This window comes from Grammomys surdaster, unplaced genomic scaffold (genome assembly GCF_004785775.1).
Source record: "Grammomys surdaster isolate TR1022 unplaced genomic scaffold, NIH_TR_1.0 126197, whole genome shotgun sequence".
Taxonomy (NCBI): domain Eukaryota; kingdom Metazoa; phylum Chordata; class Mammalia; order Rodentia; family Muridae; genus Grammomys; species Grammomys surdaster.
The window spans coordinates 1,035,529-1,053,528 of NW_021621002.1; the positions used below are offsets into that span (position 1 = coordinate 1,035,529).

The 18,000-nt window shown below is 40.1% G+C and overlaps 1 protein-coding gene across 2 annotated transcripts in view; it reads left to right on the forward strand.

The window, feature by feature from the left end:
• Pde1c (phosphodiesterase 1C) overlaps positions 1-18,000 on the forward strand; it is a 429,900-nt gene that overhangs the window by 194,511 nt on the left and 217,389 nt on the right. The window contains exon 2 of one of the 2 annotated variants that reach the window (XM_028758346.1): positions 6,334-6,360. The exons of the other annotated variant lie outside the window; for it this stretch is intronic. Coding sequence (XP_028614179.1) covers positions 6,334-6,360 — 27 coding nt within the window. The remainder of the gene's footprint in view (positions 1-6,333; positions 6,361-18,000) is intronic. 2 annotated transcript variants of the gene reach the window in all.

The window sequence follows — 18,000 nt, forward strand, 5'->3', positions numbered from 1 at the left end:
AGAGAGAGAGAGAGAGAGAGAGAGAGAGAGAGAGAGAGAGAGAGAGAGATTTGTCCAGAATAGAACTTTTATTTTTAATTGAGCTACGGTAGAGGGCATGAGTTCTAAGAACATTTTTTTTCTTCTATAAAAATATCACCAGAAAATATCTCTTAGAAAATAATAACAAAGACCAAGACTATTCAATAACAATTGGGTTAAAGTGAATCTATATCATTTCACTATTATCATTTGTTCTGGCTTGGATCTTTGGGCACATGCAATTTTGTTTTGAAGCTCATCAGCTAAGAAATATTTGTGTAGGGGCTGGAGAAATGGTTCAGTAGGAAAAGGTGCTAACTGCCAAGCATGATGATCTGAGTTTGATCTCTGAGACCTATGTGGTAGGAGAAGAGAACTAACTTTTTACCAGGTTTCCTCTAGTGAGGAACCTCATGTGTACACCTCATGTATGCCATGCCTAGTATAGAGGCCAGAAGAGGGTATTGGATCTCCAGGAACTAGAATTGTTCACATGCACTGTTACATGGTGTGTACTTTTCCATACACATATGAATATATAAATAAAGGCAATAAGAATTAAAAAGAGACATTCGTACCTGTAAAAGAAGAGATTCTCTTTGCTGTTTTCCCTCTCACCTCTGGGTACTTAGTGGAAATGTGAGAATCGTAAATCTCATGTGTTTTCACTGGCATCTTGTTACTCAAAATGTGGAAAGGCCAGAAGACAATCAGTATACGCAGTTGTAAAAACTCAGGTTTTAATGAATGCATTATAAAAATGAATTGTTGAAAGGAAAGAGAAAAATACACAAAGGTTATCCATTATCAGAACCCCAGAGAGTGTTCATACAAGTGGTTTAAGAAATCAGTAGAAATGTCTGGTCATATCCATTTCGTTTCAGTCTGGACCAGGCATTCCAATGCAAAACAAAACCGGAGGATCAGATGACCAGTCTGGTCCTGGGTCATTCCACAGCCATTTGTAGCATTCTGTCTCGGTTCACTTTCCCACAGTGACACACATGATCCAGCCTTGTGAGAACATGTAGTCAGTTATAAAGTACTTTGTTTTTCTCCAAGTCTGATTCTCCAAGGGTTGAGAAGTAAGATTTTCGTATCTATCTGTGCACAGTGCTATGGTCTCCATAGAAAAAAATGAAGACATGATCCTCTCCATTATGAGTCACTCTCCCAGGAAACCCAGATGTATGGCTATGTATTCGTTTTTCTTATACCCTAACATTACTGTACTCAAATGGGTGGTGCCTTGCTGTCAACCTAAAGTGGAACCCTAGACATTTCAGCTAGTCACACTCAGCTTGCTGGAATATTAAGCTTATTATAAACCTTGTTATTGAGGTACCCGTATAGCTTCTGCTCAGATACACACTCTAGAAGCGTGAAAGCTACTACCAGGCATTCCATAATTTAGTATCAGTAACCAATCATTCTCACTTATCCAGGAAATTAGAAAAACATTCTTGAATCTTATGCCTGACTTTGGCATACTTGATACTTACTTTTGACTAAAGCCATGCCTATAGCTTTGGAACTCCCAGCCATCAAAATGCAAGCAAACAAAGTCATTTGAGAGCTCCTTGGCTCCTTGACACAGCTCTTGTTTCTTGGTATTTGGATGTGTTTGTCTCTACTGGGCTCCTGGGAATGTCCATTCTTACTAAGACCAGAAGCACAGCTTAGGCTTACTCAGTTTCATCATCTACTAACTTGACTGTGGCCAAGAGAGGAAAAACTAAGCACAGAGGCTGGAAGACCTTGCTATATGACATAGCCATGAAGAGCTCTGGGAGCCTGCAGAATGATTGAGATCAGTGCTCTGTCTTTGATGATGCTCTAGCCTCAGGATCCACTTCCATTTCACTAAATGCCCAAGGACTGATGCCTTCAAGATGAAGTTTTGGGACTCACTTCTGCTGTTTTGTACACTGGCATTTATGCACAACACACACATACATACATACATACATACATACACACACACACACACACACACACCATTTGATAATACCAGCCACAGTTTCATTGAAATATGACTTAAGAAAACAGAATTTTGGTGAAGATCAGTGCTCTTTCAGTTTGTGTAAGAAGTAAAGGAATGTTTATTAGTTAGACATTCTTGTAATACATGGTGACTGCATTGCATGCCAGCTTCCTAGGAACACTTAAGGTTGCTGTGTAGGCAAGATGCTAAATTCAGTGTCTAGGGAATTGTTCATTGATTATATGAATGCTTGATAAAACTGTCTTTTGGTATCAGAAATTTCTAGTGTTGGGCTGTTTGTTTGTTTGTTTGTTTTTCTATCTCTGAGGAGTGGCCTGACTTTGACATCATAGGGAGATGCACAGCCTGCTGGACTAGCCAGCACATTGCCAGAGCTGTGTGCAGTGTGTAGAGTCCTTTCAGCATGGAGGAAAGCCAGGCAGGCTTTTAGTTCCAAGCGGGACTGAGGTTAATACCTGCTTTCTTTGTGGGCCTATTATTCCAAGATGAGAACTAAGTATTCGTTCTTTCCATTCCAAAAAAGTAATGTTCAATGTTTTCTTGAAATTTTTAATCACTGAACCATTCTCCCCCAGGACAAAATTTGAAGTCACATTGCATCAGAATTCTGTTGTTGTTTTTGCAACATTACTGCCATTATTGTAGCAGCTGACCCTTTCTTGAAAATTTTCTGGATGCACAGTTCTGTGCCACCTGCTTAGTGGAACCTGTTACACTGAACTTTCTGCCACATAGCAAAATGAATATTATCAATATTACATAGATTTTTCAGAGGTGAAAGAAACTGGTAGTTTGGAAATGATATAAACTGTTGAACACATCAAGTTCAAGAATGGACTTGAGCATTGAGAATTGTTCACAAGCATTACTCTTAATGCCCTTTAACAAAAGGCAGCATGCAAACCAGAAATGCTAGCTTGTATGCAGGCATTCATGTGTGTATGTCTCTGCCAAATGTGTGTGCGTGTGTGCGTGTGTGCGTGTGTGTGTGTGTGTTGGGAGGTGTGAAACAGTGGAGCCTATCCCAGAGGGCAGATCTTTCTTTCCCAGCCTGGCCTCATAAAGATGGCCTGCAGCTCCCACCCCGCTGTCAGTTTAGCTAGATGCCAGAGCAAGGGGCTTCAGCCCGTCTTCCTTCTACATCAGCTCAATCTAGCTACATGTACTGTAAGATTCTGCTGTATTGCTTCAACTTTTCACAACTCATGTGTTTAAAGTAAACTCAGTAAACCAAAACAATAGCATTCTTACAAGAAGTGAGTCAGGGGTGAATTCTGCTAAAGTTCTTCAGCCACAAAAGGCCTGGAATAACCTGGGTTTCTTTTCCAGCTCATTTCCTGCATTTGAATGGAGTGTTTTACTGCCTTTGGGCTTGTTTTCTGCTAGCATCTAGACTTCCTGCTGGAATCTTTTCACCGTTTGCATAATTCTTCTCAACATTCCTTAAGAGCTTCAGAATTTTATTTTCTGTATCAACCTCTTTAAGCCTGTATATTCTTAGAACTAGTTATTTAATCTGATTGTTTAGTAATTTAATTACTTAACTAGTTGCTTGATTTTTTTTTTTTTTTGAGCCTCACTTCAATGAAGTATGGAGTATGTTCAACCTCTCTAGGCTTTGCAGGTTATTTGAATAAGTTATTTGCAGTTCAAAGATTGGAATGGAAAAATGAGAGGCACCAATGGTGAGCTAACTCCCCAGACCCCTTCTTATTTTTCTCTTTTATGTAGGAAACCAAGACTATTACAGCTGTCTTTACTTTCTTAGTAAATTTCTCACTAAATGAAAAGAGTAATGTTAAAGCATTTTTTGTTTCTTGCTAAGTGCATTCATTTTACTAAAACATTGTGGACAGCTGCCATGATAGGCAAGGGAGGGATGCTGGCAGACAGTGAACAGATTCTTGCCATCAGTGCAGTGCATCAGGACCAGTTGGAGCCTTAAGAAACTGTATTAGGAGCACAGACCACCATGAAACACGGCTGAAGGCTTTTCAAGCTTGGGAGGCCCTATGAGGAGGTGATACATCAACTGAGACCTGAAGGATGTACAGGACTCAGTGTCTGGGTACCTGCTGTGCTGTCAATACCTGAGTATTGGACCTGGAGTGTTGGTCATGGACTTGAGAGTTTTCTTGTGCTTTAAATGCTTACTTTCAAACAAACATGACGTTATTTGGACGGGAATCACCTTGATTTGGGAAAGTGTCTAAACTGATGAGACAAGAAAGGAAAAACCTTACTGCCAAAACCAATTTTCTGGAATTGAGATGTATCAGGAATGGGATAGTACTGAGTCTTCCTTTCCCTTGGTCTAACAAATACAGAAGCCACGTTTGGACATGTGTGGATGACAGCTGCAAAGACTCTCTTTGCTTGGCCAGTGGCTATTTGTAATCGGCTGACTCTGTGTGAGTTGACGTGCAAACCTTTGGGATAGATGCAGAGGTCCATGTGACTAGGTTTCTAATCTCACAAGCTAAAAGCAGTAGCAGGGGAAATCGAACACTTGGAAGACTCAGTACATGGCAGGAGCCTGTTCCTGGTGAATTAAATATCTGATTTCTAGTTGAAATGATTTTGTCCTTTTCATGTACATGGATACTAAAATGTGATTTACAACAGAGCTGGATTCGAGGCCTCCTTGCCAGCGAGGTTATTAAATTAGAGTTAAACCCCCAAACAATGTCTTACAATTGCTATTATAAAATACCACTTTAGATGTATGCCTTGTATTCTTCCTAGAGTAAATTCTCTCCAAAAGAAATGGGAGACATAAGTTAGCAAGATGTAAGTGGTTATGAGCAGGTGCTGAAAGCCAAGCTCTTCTTTCCATTCCCTGCTGGTCCTCTCACCCCTCCCAACAGTGCCTTTGTACAACTCCGAAAGACACAAGGTAGTGTGAAAGCCAGCGGCACAGGCCTCCTTACTCAGATCTCCTGAGACTCCTCTGCTGACGCTAGTTCCTGAAGGATTAGTTGGAATTCTAACCAAAGTGCCCATCTTATTATTATTTGCCTTTGGGTGACTTTCAACCTTTCCTTAGTTTCTCCATGGACTTAAATGGTTTCTTGGGCATTAAATACTGACTTTCAAATACCATGACATTATTTGTGTGGGATTTGCCTTGATTTGGGGACGTGCCAAAATAGATGAGACAAGAAAGGGAAGCTTAGAGATGACTTAAGGAGACAGATCTTCCTCTCCTAGATTTTCTTTCCTTCTTGTTCTCTGGACTGAAGGATCTGCTCACTCTGTTGTGGTTCTCAGGGACTGATACAAAACTGACATAATCGTAAATTACATTGAAGTATTGGGTTACCATGTTTTTAAGGCCATTTTCCTCTATGTATTGGTAAAATAGCCAAGACGGGTGTCAAGTCTCTATTTGATGGATCAGTAATCCAACAGGACATGAGATTTGTCCAAGGCTAGCATCAAGGAAGTAGCAAAGATATGCTGTACCTTGGCCTCTTCTGTTTCCCAGGGAAGTCCTTTTAGTGTGGAAAACCAAACTTTTAGTATGCACAGACATTGCTTCTATCATCTGCTCCTAGACTTTCTCACTGTCTAGTTTCTCATTTCATCCTTCTTTGAAAATCTATTTCTGATTTCATGGTTTAGCTGTATAACATATTTACATTTTAAAAAGGACCATGTAAGGCCCTTAGTCTTGGGGTGAGCTTCAGTAATCTACATATACTTAAGGCCATGTGTGATTCCCAGCATGCACACCTGCACACACACACAGACACAGACAGACAGACAGACAGACAGACAGACACACACACACACACACACACACACACACACACACACACACATCCCTCTGAAGGACCCTTGCTGCTTGATGATGGGGATGATAACAATGATAAAGATACAAATAACTAATAACCATTGGCCATTAAGTGGACAACACAAAAGACCTCTTGTAAGCCTCTACACCCTTTGTTCCAACCCAATGGATCTTGTAAATGTAAAGGCTGAGGTCTGAGCCTGGATCTTGTTATCTTTAAGCTTGACCTTGGTCAGGATCTCACACTGTCTTCAACGGGAAGAAGGGAAGCACATGGCAGCAGAACCCTTGAACTCCTAGAAAGCTCCCTTTTTACCATGAAGGCTACGTGTGTTTCTGCCAGTCCAAAATATGACAACAGTCACAGACTAGCAGCTGAACTGTAAAACCACAACACAGAATGAAACCCTAGAATTGTTGACACACATTCCTGTCCCTGATAAAGTAATCCCTTCCTCCAGCGCCTGCCAAAGGATCTGTCTGACATGTGTTTATGCTTCTTTTCCTACAGGAGGAAATATAAGAAAACGTCCCAGAGGTAAGCGCATCTTTCTGGGAGAGAAGAACCTTCTGGGGTGGGGTCGGCTGTGTTGTGATTCAGCTCTTCCCAGGTTTGGCTTGTGGTACATTGGAATCGTAATAAACAATCCTTGAGTTCTCAGTGAGTTGCCTGCTTTATCTCCCAATTGTTGCTACTGCTATAAATTAAAATTAATTGTATGTTGTACGGTGCATCTCAGTGGGTAGACAGCTCATGAGAGTAGATCCTGTGGATTCATTACTGTTATCATTACTGTTATATTACTGTTATCAAGTGATTTTTCCAATACTTTGACCAAGAAGGGACTAGGCTGAGAGGACAGTTGGGAGGTGATGCTTCCTGGGTGAGGAACAAAGACACTTTACATGCATTTTGGATTCTCATTCGCCTGAGTCACTGAGGAAAAGCTGCCCAGAAATAGAGTCTATTGGAGCATTGGAGCAAGGGCAGCCTTTTGATTTGACTGTAGGAAGGGTGATTTCAAGAAGAATCTGTCATGTTCTCTAAGCGTACCTACTTACACAAGGTCCTGGCCTGGCTCTGGGCTGTGCTTTGCAGGCACTTTGGTGAGGGACCTTGAAGCTCTTTGGCACACACTGGCTTTGCCCCATGTGGATACAATACTCCAACCTGCATCCTTTGCATTTGCCATTCCAGTGCGTCTTATCAGTATTTGAGCAAATCCCAGCTCTCACAGGCATATGTGATGGCATCTCCTATTACCCTGCTCCTTCAGCAGAAGGTGCTTCCTAGTGTCGAGGGGCATGGGTATTTGTGCATGTACACAAGTGATCCATGCAGGGAAAGTGGGTACAACCTCTAAGTGATGGAATAATAAGTGAACTTGAGAAATGTTATGTGCACCGTGGTCAGATTGATCGATTGATTCATGCTTTGTCTGATGCATATTTAAAGTTTCCAATATGATGTTTTGATATATGAACGCATGGTAAAATAATGACTACAGTTGAGAAATTCAGCCTATGCTTTACTTCACATGTGTGATACTTCATTTTGGTTTGTTTGAAACAAGGTCTCCCTCTGTATCCTAAGATGAGCTAGAGTTCACTCTGCAGTGGACAGTGTCCTTAAACTAATTGCAACCCTTTAGCATCAGCTTTCTGAGTGCTGGGGGTAAAGACATGAGCTACCATGCCCAATTTGTTCATTCAGGCACTGTGTTTTAGTGTTTTGTTTTCATAATCCTATTAGAGATGATGGCACACACAGCCTTCTATGACCTCTTTAACGTCACCAGCAGCACATCTTGCCACTGCCAACATTCTCCCTAACTGTATAAACTTTCTCTATGGCCTTCTGGTTCTAATTCTAACCATGATGGTAGCTGCCTGTTGGGGAGGGGATGGTTTCTTAGGAAGAACTTTGGTGATCTTTTCATGCATGTATTTACATGAGGCTTATCTGTGGGAATAGACCATGTGTGTCTGGGAACCTTTCTGATGTGATGCAGGGAAAAAGTATTAACATCAAAGTTACCCAGGACAACAAGGAGGAGGGTGGATAGATACTGTGTGTACTGCCCGTGGTTGGGAGAGATGCACTTGCAGACACTTTCTTTTGGCTTAGGCTAGTCCTTCTCTGACTCAAACTAGCCCCCTCTATTAGATAATGCTCTGAGATGTCTGCCTTCTGTGTGTCGCATAGCTGCTTCATCTTTTTCTCTTCCTCTGTATTTAATGATGGATGTCTAGTGTATGATACCTTTTGGTTCATCTGCCACATGCCTGAATATTGTTCTCTCCTACTAAATGTTGTTACATGAAGAAGTACTGCTAATTGTTCTTATAGACTGAACCTTTGAGTTGATTTTCCATGACCCCATTACTGTTGATAGCACTAGGGAGATGGGTCCAATGGAATCCTATGCAATTTAACTTTGAGTTGATTAAAATAGAAACAAAGTATTTTCTTATGACATATACACTTGATACTTTATATACTAAATGATGTCATGGGATCGTCCCAGGAAAGGTGAATTAATTTTGGAAGAATCGGGTTGGAGTGTCATGGTGGAATGGAAGTCAGGACAAGAGTGCTAACATTCACCACAAATAGACTTTGAACAAATAATGCCATCAACTCCTCCTGTCTTAGTGGTCTTCATTCAGGAGACTCATTAGGGATATAATTAACACCAGTGCTAAAATATCCTATGCTACTGAACTTGTAAAGTACATTCCAGAGAAATAGGCATGCATGGGCCTTTCGTTTCCAATTGTTTAAAGTCTACAATTTAGCCTAGAAGACAAGGGTTGGCTCTTCATTTGAGTTCAGTATTATACATTTAAATGGATTATATCAAGAGGAAAACCATTGGTACAAATAAAAGTTTTCAATGGTTTTAACAAAACATCTTTAGACAGACATTTATTATCAACTTTTCTAATCAGTGTCATCTAGAAGAAATTCGTGTGTTCTGTGGTTTCCAAGTAAAGTCTGCAGTCCAAAGACGTTATATGCAGCCGGACGATGTGAGTTACTGAGAGGAAAGTTGGCTACAATTTGAAGGCTTCCTGGACGTTGCTACCCTATTACAAATGTTGTTGGCTTACACAGCCATCTACACACTTCTGTCTTGTCTACGTTCGTTGGGTTCATGGTAGTAATTGCATGAGAACCACTGAGCAGAATATAAATTAATCACTTGGAATGGAGGGTACTATATTTTTCAGTAGTAAAATGTGATTGACATTTTTTTTACATGGATTCGTCAGGGATATGAAACAGTTCAGTATCCCCTCAATTGTATTTTAAATCGTATTTTAAATTGTATTTTAAAGGGAGACAGACAGGTGGGTAGAGCTGTTCAATCTTGTCAACGTTCAAATTACTATGGCTATTTATGAAAGCGTATTTTTGCATATCTGTTGTGAAAGCTCTTATATTTTTTATTATATTACAAGAATAAAGACTGCACTGTTCTAGCTTTATCAATGCTTAATGCAATTTTATTAATTATAAATTATAAATCTATTAATTAAGGCCAGTTTAAACTCTTCTACTCCAAATATTTTTCATATTAGATCAATCTATGTTCTACTGTTGTATTATAAATATTAAAATGTTCTCAGTACAGTGGCTCAAAATAGCCATTTCATTTCGTTCATGATTTTACGGTTAGGAAATTCAGGTTGGGAACTGTCAGGATGGTTTGAATGTGACCTAACTGGTGTCAGCTGGGGTTGCCTTGCAGGAGGGCTTTGTCAGTCATGGCCAGACCTCTGGTGCTCCATTTCTCTGGTGGTCCTGCCTTCCCAGCATCCCTCTCAACTCACAGAGATTTCAATCTCCAAATATTTCCACTTATTCCTACTGCATGATAGTCTCAGGAAAATTACACTTCTTGTGTGGCTTCTAGAGCTGAGTGGCCCAAGTGGCCACAGTGGAAGCTACTTGTGTCTCAGTTGTTACCTGAGGTGGCACACTGCTGGCAAAGAGTCACTTTTACTGTGCCTTATTGTTTAGTCTATCAGCACACCTGAAAGTTTAATAATTTGTGGCCTTCTTGAACCCCTGTAGCTGACCTTTAACTACTTCCAGAGTGACTTTGCCCGAGGCTTTTCTAGAAGCTCTGGATCATCTTTGTTAGATGAATGGTAGGCAATTTAAGTCTATTGTTCCACTAACACGAGTTAGGTACTATTCTGCTTAACTATGTGTTTGCCAACAAGGTTCCTTTGGGGTGGAAGTAGCTGGGAATTCTTTTTCATGTTAGAAATAATTGTATCATTGTGGGTAACAGTGGCTTTTGAATTTTAAATGAAGTTATTTGTTTACCATAAACCTTTTTCATTTCTTTATTTGTGTGTATATATCTGAGGATGCTTGCTCATGGCATGATGCTTATGGGGAGGTCAGAGAGCAATGAGAAAGGGTCAATCTTCTTTTTCCATTTTGTGTATCCTGGGGAATGACCTTGGGTTATCAGTCACCTTTATACACTGAGCTCTTGCCAGCCCTGTTACCTCACTGCATTTTTAGCCAAATAAAACTGGTGTTTTAGTGTCAGAAAACTAAATGGTATGCATGCTCTATAAATTTCCTATTGTGTAGGTTTGATTTGGACATCAAGGAAATTATAGCTAAGTGTCCATAAATAATCTTTTTTTTTTTTTTAGAATTTTTCTTTTTCTTTTTCTTTTTCTTTTTTTTTTTTTTTTAGGTTTTTCGAGACAGGGTTTCTCTGTGTAGCCCTGGCTGTCCTGGAACTCACTCTGTACACCAGGCTGGCCTCGAACTCAGAAATCCGCCTGCCTCTGCCTCCAAAGTGCTGGGATTAAAGGAGTGCGCCACCACCGCCTAGCTAGAATTTTTTTTTTTTCTGTTTCGTTTCACGTATACATTTATTTATGGCTCAAAGCTATATTAAAGAAAAACCATATACCTGCTTTCAAGTAATTATCACCCTATTCCAGCTCAACAGAGGGAGTTATCATTCTTGAAGTAATTCATAAAGTGTAAGGCAGAGCTTAGTCCAAGGGAATGTTCCCAGTGGCATTGTTAGTATCAGTGGAAAGCTGCTTATTTCTTCAAAACCAGAAGCCCAGTAGAAGGTGTGCAAGGGCACAGCAGGTCTGAAGCAAGCATCTTTCTGCACAGGAAGCCTCACTGACCTGGGTTTGAACTCAACACAATTAAAGGGAGCCCTGATTTGCTGTTGGAATGAGACTTGTCCAGGAGGTCCAGCTGGAGAGGAGCAAAGAATACACCTGTTTCCAGGAAAACTTCTCACCAGGTTGTTCTCAATAGAAAATCAACCTCAAGTCATCAGCCTGAGAAGTCAGCATCTTTGAGGAAGCATGCCAGATTGTATAATCATAGAGACCTAGAAATCATATAATCCTCCCAAGCTGCTCTTGAAAAATGTGATTTCTATCCTAGATGATATAACAAGATGAATCCATGTCTGATTTTATTGACATACATTTATGCAGATACATTTAGATAAAACTATTAATGAAATTTAAATTTTCCAGAAATTTTCAACAGGAACATGTTTAGATATCATTTTACTCTCCAACTGTCTGATGTGGATCATATCTCAGTAAAGATTTCTATGTCAAAAATGCTTCCAACAAACATTTATGCCTGCATATGCATGCAGGCGTATGCACACACACAGCACACACCTTTTTCTTTTCTTTTTTTAATATTATGGGTTATTATCTAATCTGTGATTGGTCAGAATGTTAAGGGGAGAAACCGGAGTAAATCTCAAGTTACCTCAGCAGCTATATGGCTAATCTTGATTGTCTACGCGGTGACACTTCAGAGTTTGGTCATGATGTATTAGATTTAGAGTTTTTAGCATTACTAGAAAGCCTGTAATGTTTAGCATAATAGTTTTGGTTGTTTGTCTTAATTCTATCTCTACTTAGATAGTTTAGATAGAAGTTCTGCTTCTGATTATATCTGTATTATAAATTTGCTTCAGCTTTCCTGTCGTTCCTGTGGTACTCCCTTCAAGTCACCCCAAGCTCCAGTTTAGCTGAACAGCTTTCTATTCTGTCTGCCTGTTTTCTTCAATTTTCTTTATTAATACCCTTTCCATAATTTTTATTCTTCTACATTAATTTCTCTAAACAAGTTTCATTGTGATATTTTCACACTTACAGATGATAGTTGATCCTGTCCAAGCCTATGGCCTTCTCTTGTCCCTTGCCCAGTCATATTTCTACCCCCCCCCATCTCCCTCTATTTTCAAGACTTTTAAAATAAGTATAAGAGAAAATGTGGGTATTTTTCTTCCTTCTTTCTAGAGTTTTGCTTTTTACAATCTTAGCTGCTTAAATCATATTTTTTTTTTCACCAAGATTCAATTTAGAAGCACTGTCTTTCAGCTAGAGATCTTCTTAGATGTTTCTACCTAAAATGAATTCTGCTTTCCCAGTTCCTTGCTGATTGGATCCTGGGCACAAGAGTTAGATGTTTGTTGTTCTTGGAATAACTGCAAGATTTTAATATTTTGAGTGACAAATGTAATATGCTGAAGTATGGTGGTTATTGTAGGCATTTATTTTTTTTAAAAATTCACTATATTTTATTTGTTTGTTGCTGGTTTGGGTGGTGTTAGTAGTGTATATGTGCATGTATGTGCGTGTGTGTGTGTGTGTGTCTGTGTGTCTGTGTAGAGGGGATACACACATAAGCATGTGCATATATATGCCATGGTGTACTTGTGGATGTCAAAGGACTGCTTACAACAGTTGACTCTCTGCTTCCACCATGATGATCCTAGAGATTGAACTCGGGTCATCAGGCTCAGCAACAAGTGCCTTTTCCTGCTGAGCCAACTTGCTGGCCCCGGGATATTTCTTAAATATCGTTTGAGCTTATGAAGAATGAGATTTGTATTCTCCATATATTTTTATCCTGGTTCAGAACTAAAGTCAGTGATTCTATGTATAAATAATCTCTGATTGACAAATGACTCATGCTTGCAAATGGTGTTTGTATTTCACTGCGTAATCCTATGTCCAGACTCCTATTTGGCTGTTGCACTGGCCAGCATGGTGGCCTGTGAGGTCAGCAAGACAGATGGTATGCACGGGGAGAATGTGAAAGTGGATCCTTGCTTGGATCCTTGCCTCTGCTTTTCTCCTTTGGTTTCTCCACCGTGGGGCTGTAGCTTTGAGTGGAAATGCATAATGCCTTTGTTCTACCTCAGTGCTCCAAGCTTTATTTTCCTGTTCTGATCATCAAGCTGGGACATGTTCAGAGCAGTGTCTCACATATTTAAAGAGGATTTTTTTGAATGTTGGGACACGTGACTGTTGATTGCTTGGCTCTTCTGTGATGTTTTGCAGAGTGAGTTTCAGAATCATTGCATAGGTTTCATAATGAGGTCCAAACGCATCTCTCAGGGCATCAGCAACTCCGAAGATGGGAGATCACTGTGATTCTCAAGTTATGCCCAGAGTTTTAACTGGCAAAAAGAAGCCTATCTCTAGACCCATCTTAAGCTCAGTGTCTGGGATATGTAAGGATGGAATCAACTGGTCCTTTGCTGATAAATTGTGACATGGAAGCATAAGCCTAATGAACCCCTTTCTCTCCCAGTTGTTTTTGGCTGTGAGTGTTTTGTCACAGCAATGGCAACCCTAAAATGAGGTAGGTTAAGCCTACAGAAAGTACAAAGGTTGGAAGAATGTTTTTTTTGAAATTTCATTTTTTTTCCTCTGCCTGTTATTCTTTTCCTTTTTAAAGGTCAGGGTCTCAAGTAGCCTAGGCTGGCCTCAAATGCTTTATGTAAATGAAGATTTCTGCTTCTCTTGCACTCACTTCTGAAGGGCTAGGATTACAAACATATACCACCTTACTAGTTGGTATGGTACCCAGAGTTGAATACAGGGCCTTTTTTGTGCTGCTGAGTTGTAACCCTGTTCCCTTTTGTTCTTCCCTTAAAAGGAAAATTTTTTTGAAATGTTTTTGTATCTGTTCTTAACCAAAAAGCTGAAGCCCCTAGGAGAGTTTAATGATGGTATCTTTTAAGAGCTATATTTATACAACATGATTCTGATTCAAGTGAAGGAAATCCTCCCCCTTACCACCCACTTCTTCAGTTTTACAAATCATGTACTTTTTGCTTAACATCTTCAAGTATTTTGAAGCCATATGATCAGTCTTCTGTAAATCCATAGTTCTTTGTTCATAAAAATAGAAACAGAGAAAAGGAAATTCACCCTGGGTTTTCTATCTTGTTTGATGTATTACTACCTTTTCAACATTCATGAGATCGTTGCCTGAATTTTTTCACATTCTGTCACAACTGGAATTTGGAACATTTATTCCTTTAAGTTTTGCATGCCATAGACAGGGAATAAGGATGAAGAATTCCAAGCAAACTGGATAGAGGTGAATAAATGGAAGATGTACTTGGGAGAAGTCATGCCTGTGGCATTTTTCAGCCAAAGAGTTAGTGGAGTGAAAGTTTGGGGTAATGATCAGGGTGTTGGATATTTGGGCTGAAATCTGAGTCCTCTCAGTAACCCTATGGGATACTCAGGGATATGTATGGTTCCCTTTAACTACTAGAATGGGTTTCTTCTCTTTCATTTGCAAATAGACTTGCTTTCTGGGGTTCTTATGAGCTCAGAATGAAATAGAAATGGCATGTGTAAATCACATGGGAATTGTTGGTACATGGATAGTGGTTTGTCACTGACCACCTAGGTCATCCCTCAGAGAGGATGCCAGGATTCAGGGCCTTCTGAGAAATGCTGTGTTGTGTCTCAGGTCGCCCAAGAGTGCTGGTAGGATAACTAGGCCTTGAACTTTAGTGGCTCTGTGAGAGCAGGGGCTTAGTCTCATTTACTAAACTGTAAAATCAGCCTCAACAAATTGCTCAGAGTACATAAAGTAGGACTAAAACACTGTTGAGGATGAAGGGGGCAGGAGAGCAAGATACATGGGGCCTAAAGTAGGAAAGTTTTCCAGGGCCCGGGCCTGTGTGGCTATGGGATATCTCCACAGGAGAAAGCACTCGCAACCATGTTCTCTGCCCTTTCTTTCTTTCTCTTTCTTCTCTTTCTTTCTTTCTTTCTTTCTTTCTTTCTTTCTTTCTTTCTTTCTTTCTCCCTTTCTTTCTTATTTTTGAATCAGAAATTATGTCCTTTAACCTTCACAATGTAAATAGCATTTCACTGGTTGATGCATCTATTCTAGATTCCAGATACCCAGCTCTAGGACCTATGTTTCTTGAAGTAGAAAGCCTTTATGAATTACTTGCTCTCTCTAAGCTAATAATAATTTTTGAGTGAATGGAGAAATCACCCCAAAGAACATTTAGCAATGGGTAAAGATGTTTATAGTTGTCACTTTTCTTTTCTCTAAAACTTATTGTGTGTATGTGGGTGCCTGCACCATAATGTACATGAGGAGATCAGAGAGTGAGGTATTCCAGTCATTGCTTCTGAGGCTGACTACTGATATCTAGTGAACTGATACCCTGGCTGAGAAAATAATAAGGAATTATCCAAAATATTAGCAGTACTGAAGCTGACAACCTTGATTAAAGCTTCACTTTGGTACTGGAGAGATGGTTTATTTGGGTAAAGCATTTACCATTCAAACATGAGGAGCAGAGTCCAGATACCCAGTACCCACAAACATGGTAGCTTGGTGGCTCACCAGTAACCCCAGTAATCCTAGAGGTAGATACAAAGGATTCCTAGAGCAAACTGGCTAGCTAGACTGCCTGAATCACAGAGTCCTAGGTTCAAGCGGTAGACCATATCTCAATGTGTAGAGTGGAGAACAATTGGAGAAAGCACCCAATGTCACCCTCTGGCTTCCACACTTACAAGCATAAATTGTATGCATACCTGCACATACACATTAGAACATACATGCTTATGTAAACATGAAACTTAACTTTTCAATAATTTGAAAATTGAATAACAGTTAGACATGGTGGTACATTCTTGTCACACTTCCTTGGGAGGCAGAGGTAGAAGAATTGTAGGATCCTGGGAAATGAGACCACCCTGGGAAATATAGCAAGACCTTGTCTCAAAACAGCTACAACCTCAACATTGGCAAAAGAAATGGCATAGGGAGGAGGAGAGAGGGAGAGAGTGGAGAGGGAAAGAGAAGAAGAGGAAGAGGAGGGGGGAGAGAGAATAGTATTTACCATATGAAACTGTGGTGAATTTAAATAAACAAAAGTGAGAACAATGTGTACCTTCAAGTGTATAATATTTTAGCTTCTATTAATTATTCCAGTTTAGCTTATAATTTGCCCAGTATATGCATATGTAGCTCAGTATAAGGTTTACAAGGCTTGGTAAGTGCTCTTAAATTTCACAAGAAAAAAACATTTTCAATTCTTTTATAATGCATCAAAGGGGATTTTCAATTGAAGAGATACTGTTATTTGGTTCATATACATTCAGCATACTCTATCCTGAAAGAAGTCAGAAATCCTGAGGTCCATATGCTAGTCTGCTTGTTCCCCCGAAGTATAAAATTACAGATCTTAACAGAAACAGCTGGCACTATTGCATATTCACCAAGGAGGCAATAAAACAAAACATCCTATACATGTGGAGTACAGAAAGTAAATTACCAGAATACTCTTAGCAAAAACTAGTAGCTGGAAAGCAAGCCAAAATATAAAGTGAATGGATTCCTCCTTAGTATACCCAGGCTACAAAATTATCCATTGAAATTAGTGCCAATCCAGTAGCAAGACGGGTCCCTTGAAAGCATGGCTAGCAAGGGAGTTCTGCAAGTTGCTCTGACTCTGAGATCTATGATCACTGTGCTCTGTCACTCGGGAACCAGCTCCTTCTGTTGTTGCCTCTCTAAACGCAAATCAAAGTCTTGTGGATTGACTTCTGTAATCATCCCCTTACTCTGCAGGAAGTATCTATCATCAGATCATTATCAAAGGCTCTGTAGGATTAGCCTAGCAGTTGAAGAGCTTAAGAGAGCTCAGTGATGATGGCTGCAATATATGCTGTGAGATCATCTCCTCCTGTTCTTCGGCTGGATCTATGGTTGTTCCAGATCTGCAGAACCTTTGTCAAAGTGCCATGAGGATGCTATTAACTGCTAGCATGCCATACTGTTAGGAACGGCACCATCTTAAATAGTTAGCAATGTCACTCATGGCCAGTTATTAGGAAAGAATTGGGACAGGAGAAGGAGGGAGAAAATTAACCCTTTTGATAAAGTTGACAATGCCCAACTAATGGATTAGCAGGAGTTTCATTCTTTCAAAAGACAGCGACTCCTTTTTGGAAATGGAGGCTCCTTATAGCTGTACAATACCAGTGCTGCTAAAGGTGGGATGGTGCAGTGGAGGCCCATTAGCACAGCCATCCATTAAAACTGTTTTGTGTCCAAAGGGGTATGCTAACTCTATGCTTTCACCTGTTTGCTTGGCATCTTCCTCCCCCTGCTGATTTCACCGCCATCAAGAAATGTGCACTTGGAGTGTGATTTGGGGACTTGGAGATGAGGTCTGATGAAGCCATTGTGAAGCTTAAACTGCTCCCCATTTAGTATCATTATTTTGAATAAAAAGAAAATTTCCTCACATTAGTCTCTTGTATAGAGAGCGAATCCTGTTTAAAGATACTTGTTGCTTCCGATTGATGGGACAGATGATTTCTCATCCTTCACATCAGTGGCTAGCTTCTGTCACTGCCTTCTGTGCAGCATTAGAGTGTCATAATTATACCAAGAGTGCAGAAGCAAGATATTGCCACAGCATGCATTTGGAGCATGAATTTGGAGGTCTGGGATCTGAGCTTAAATCTAATTTCCATTGTTCTTTGGCAGCATTCTTCAGATAATTAAATGCTGGTTCCAGCATAGCCTTGGTAGGGACAGAATGACATGGTTCCTGCCCCTGGAACAGGGCCAGCAGGTGTGGGCCTCCAGGAATGTTGTGGCTGCTATGGGCATAGGGCTTGTTTGTATAATAATGCACATATTTTATGTTCCTCCTTCAAGGAGTGTCCTCCCTGTTAATGATGCCATGATAATCAAAGACAGAGTGCCGGAGGTGAAGGTGTGTCTAATGTCTCAATAAAATGGTAAACTCTGGGACATCCAGGACAGCCCTTAAGGCTGTGGAAAAGAACTCTAAAGACATAAGTTTGAAAATAT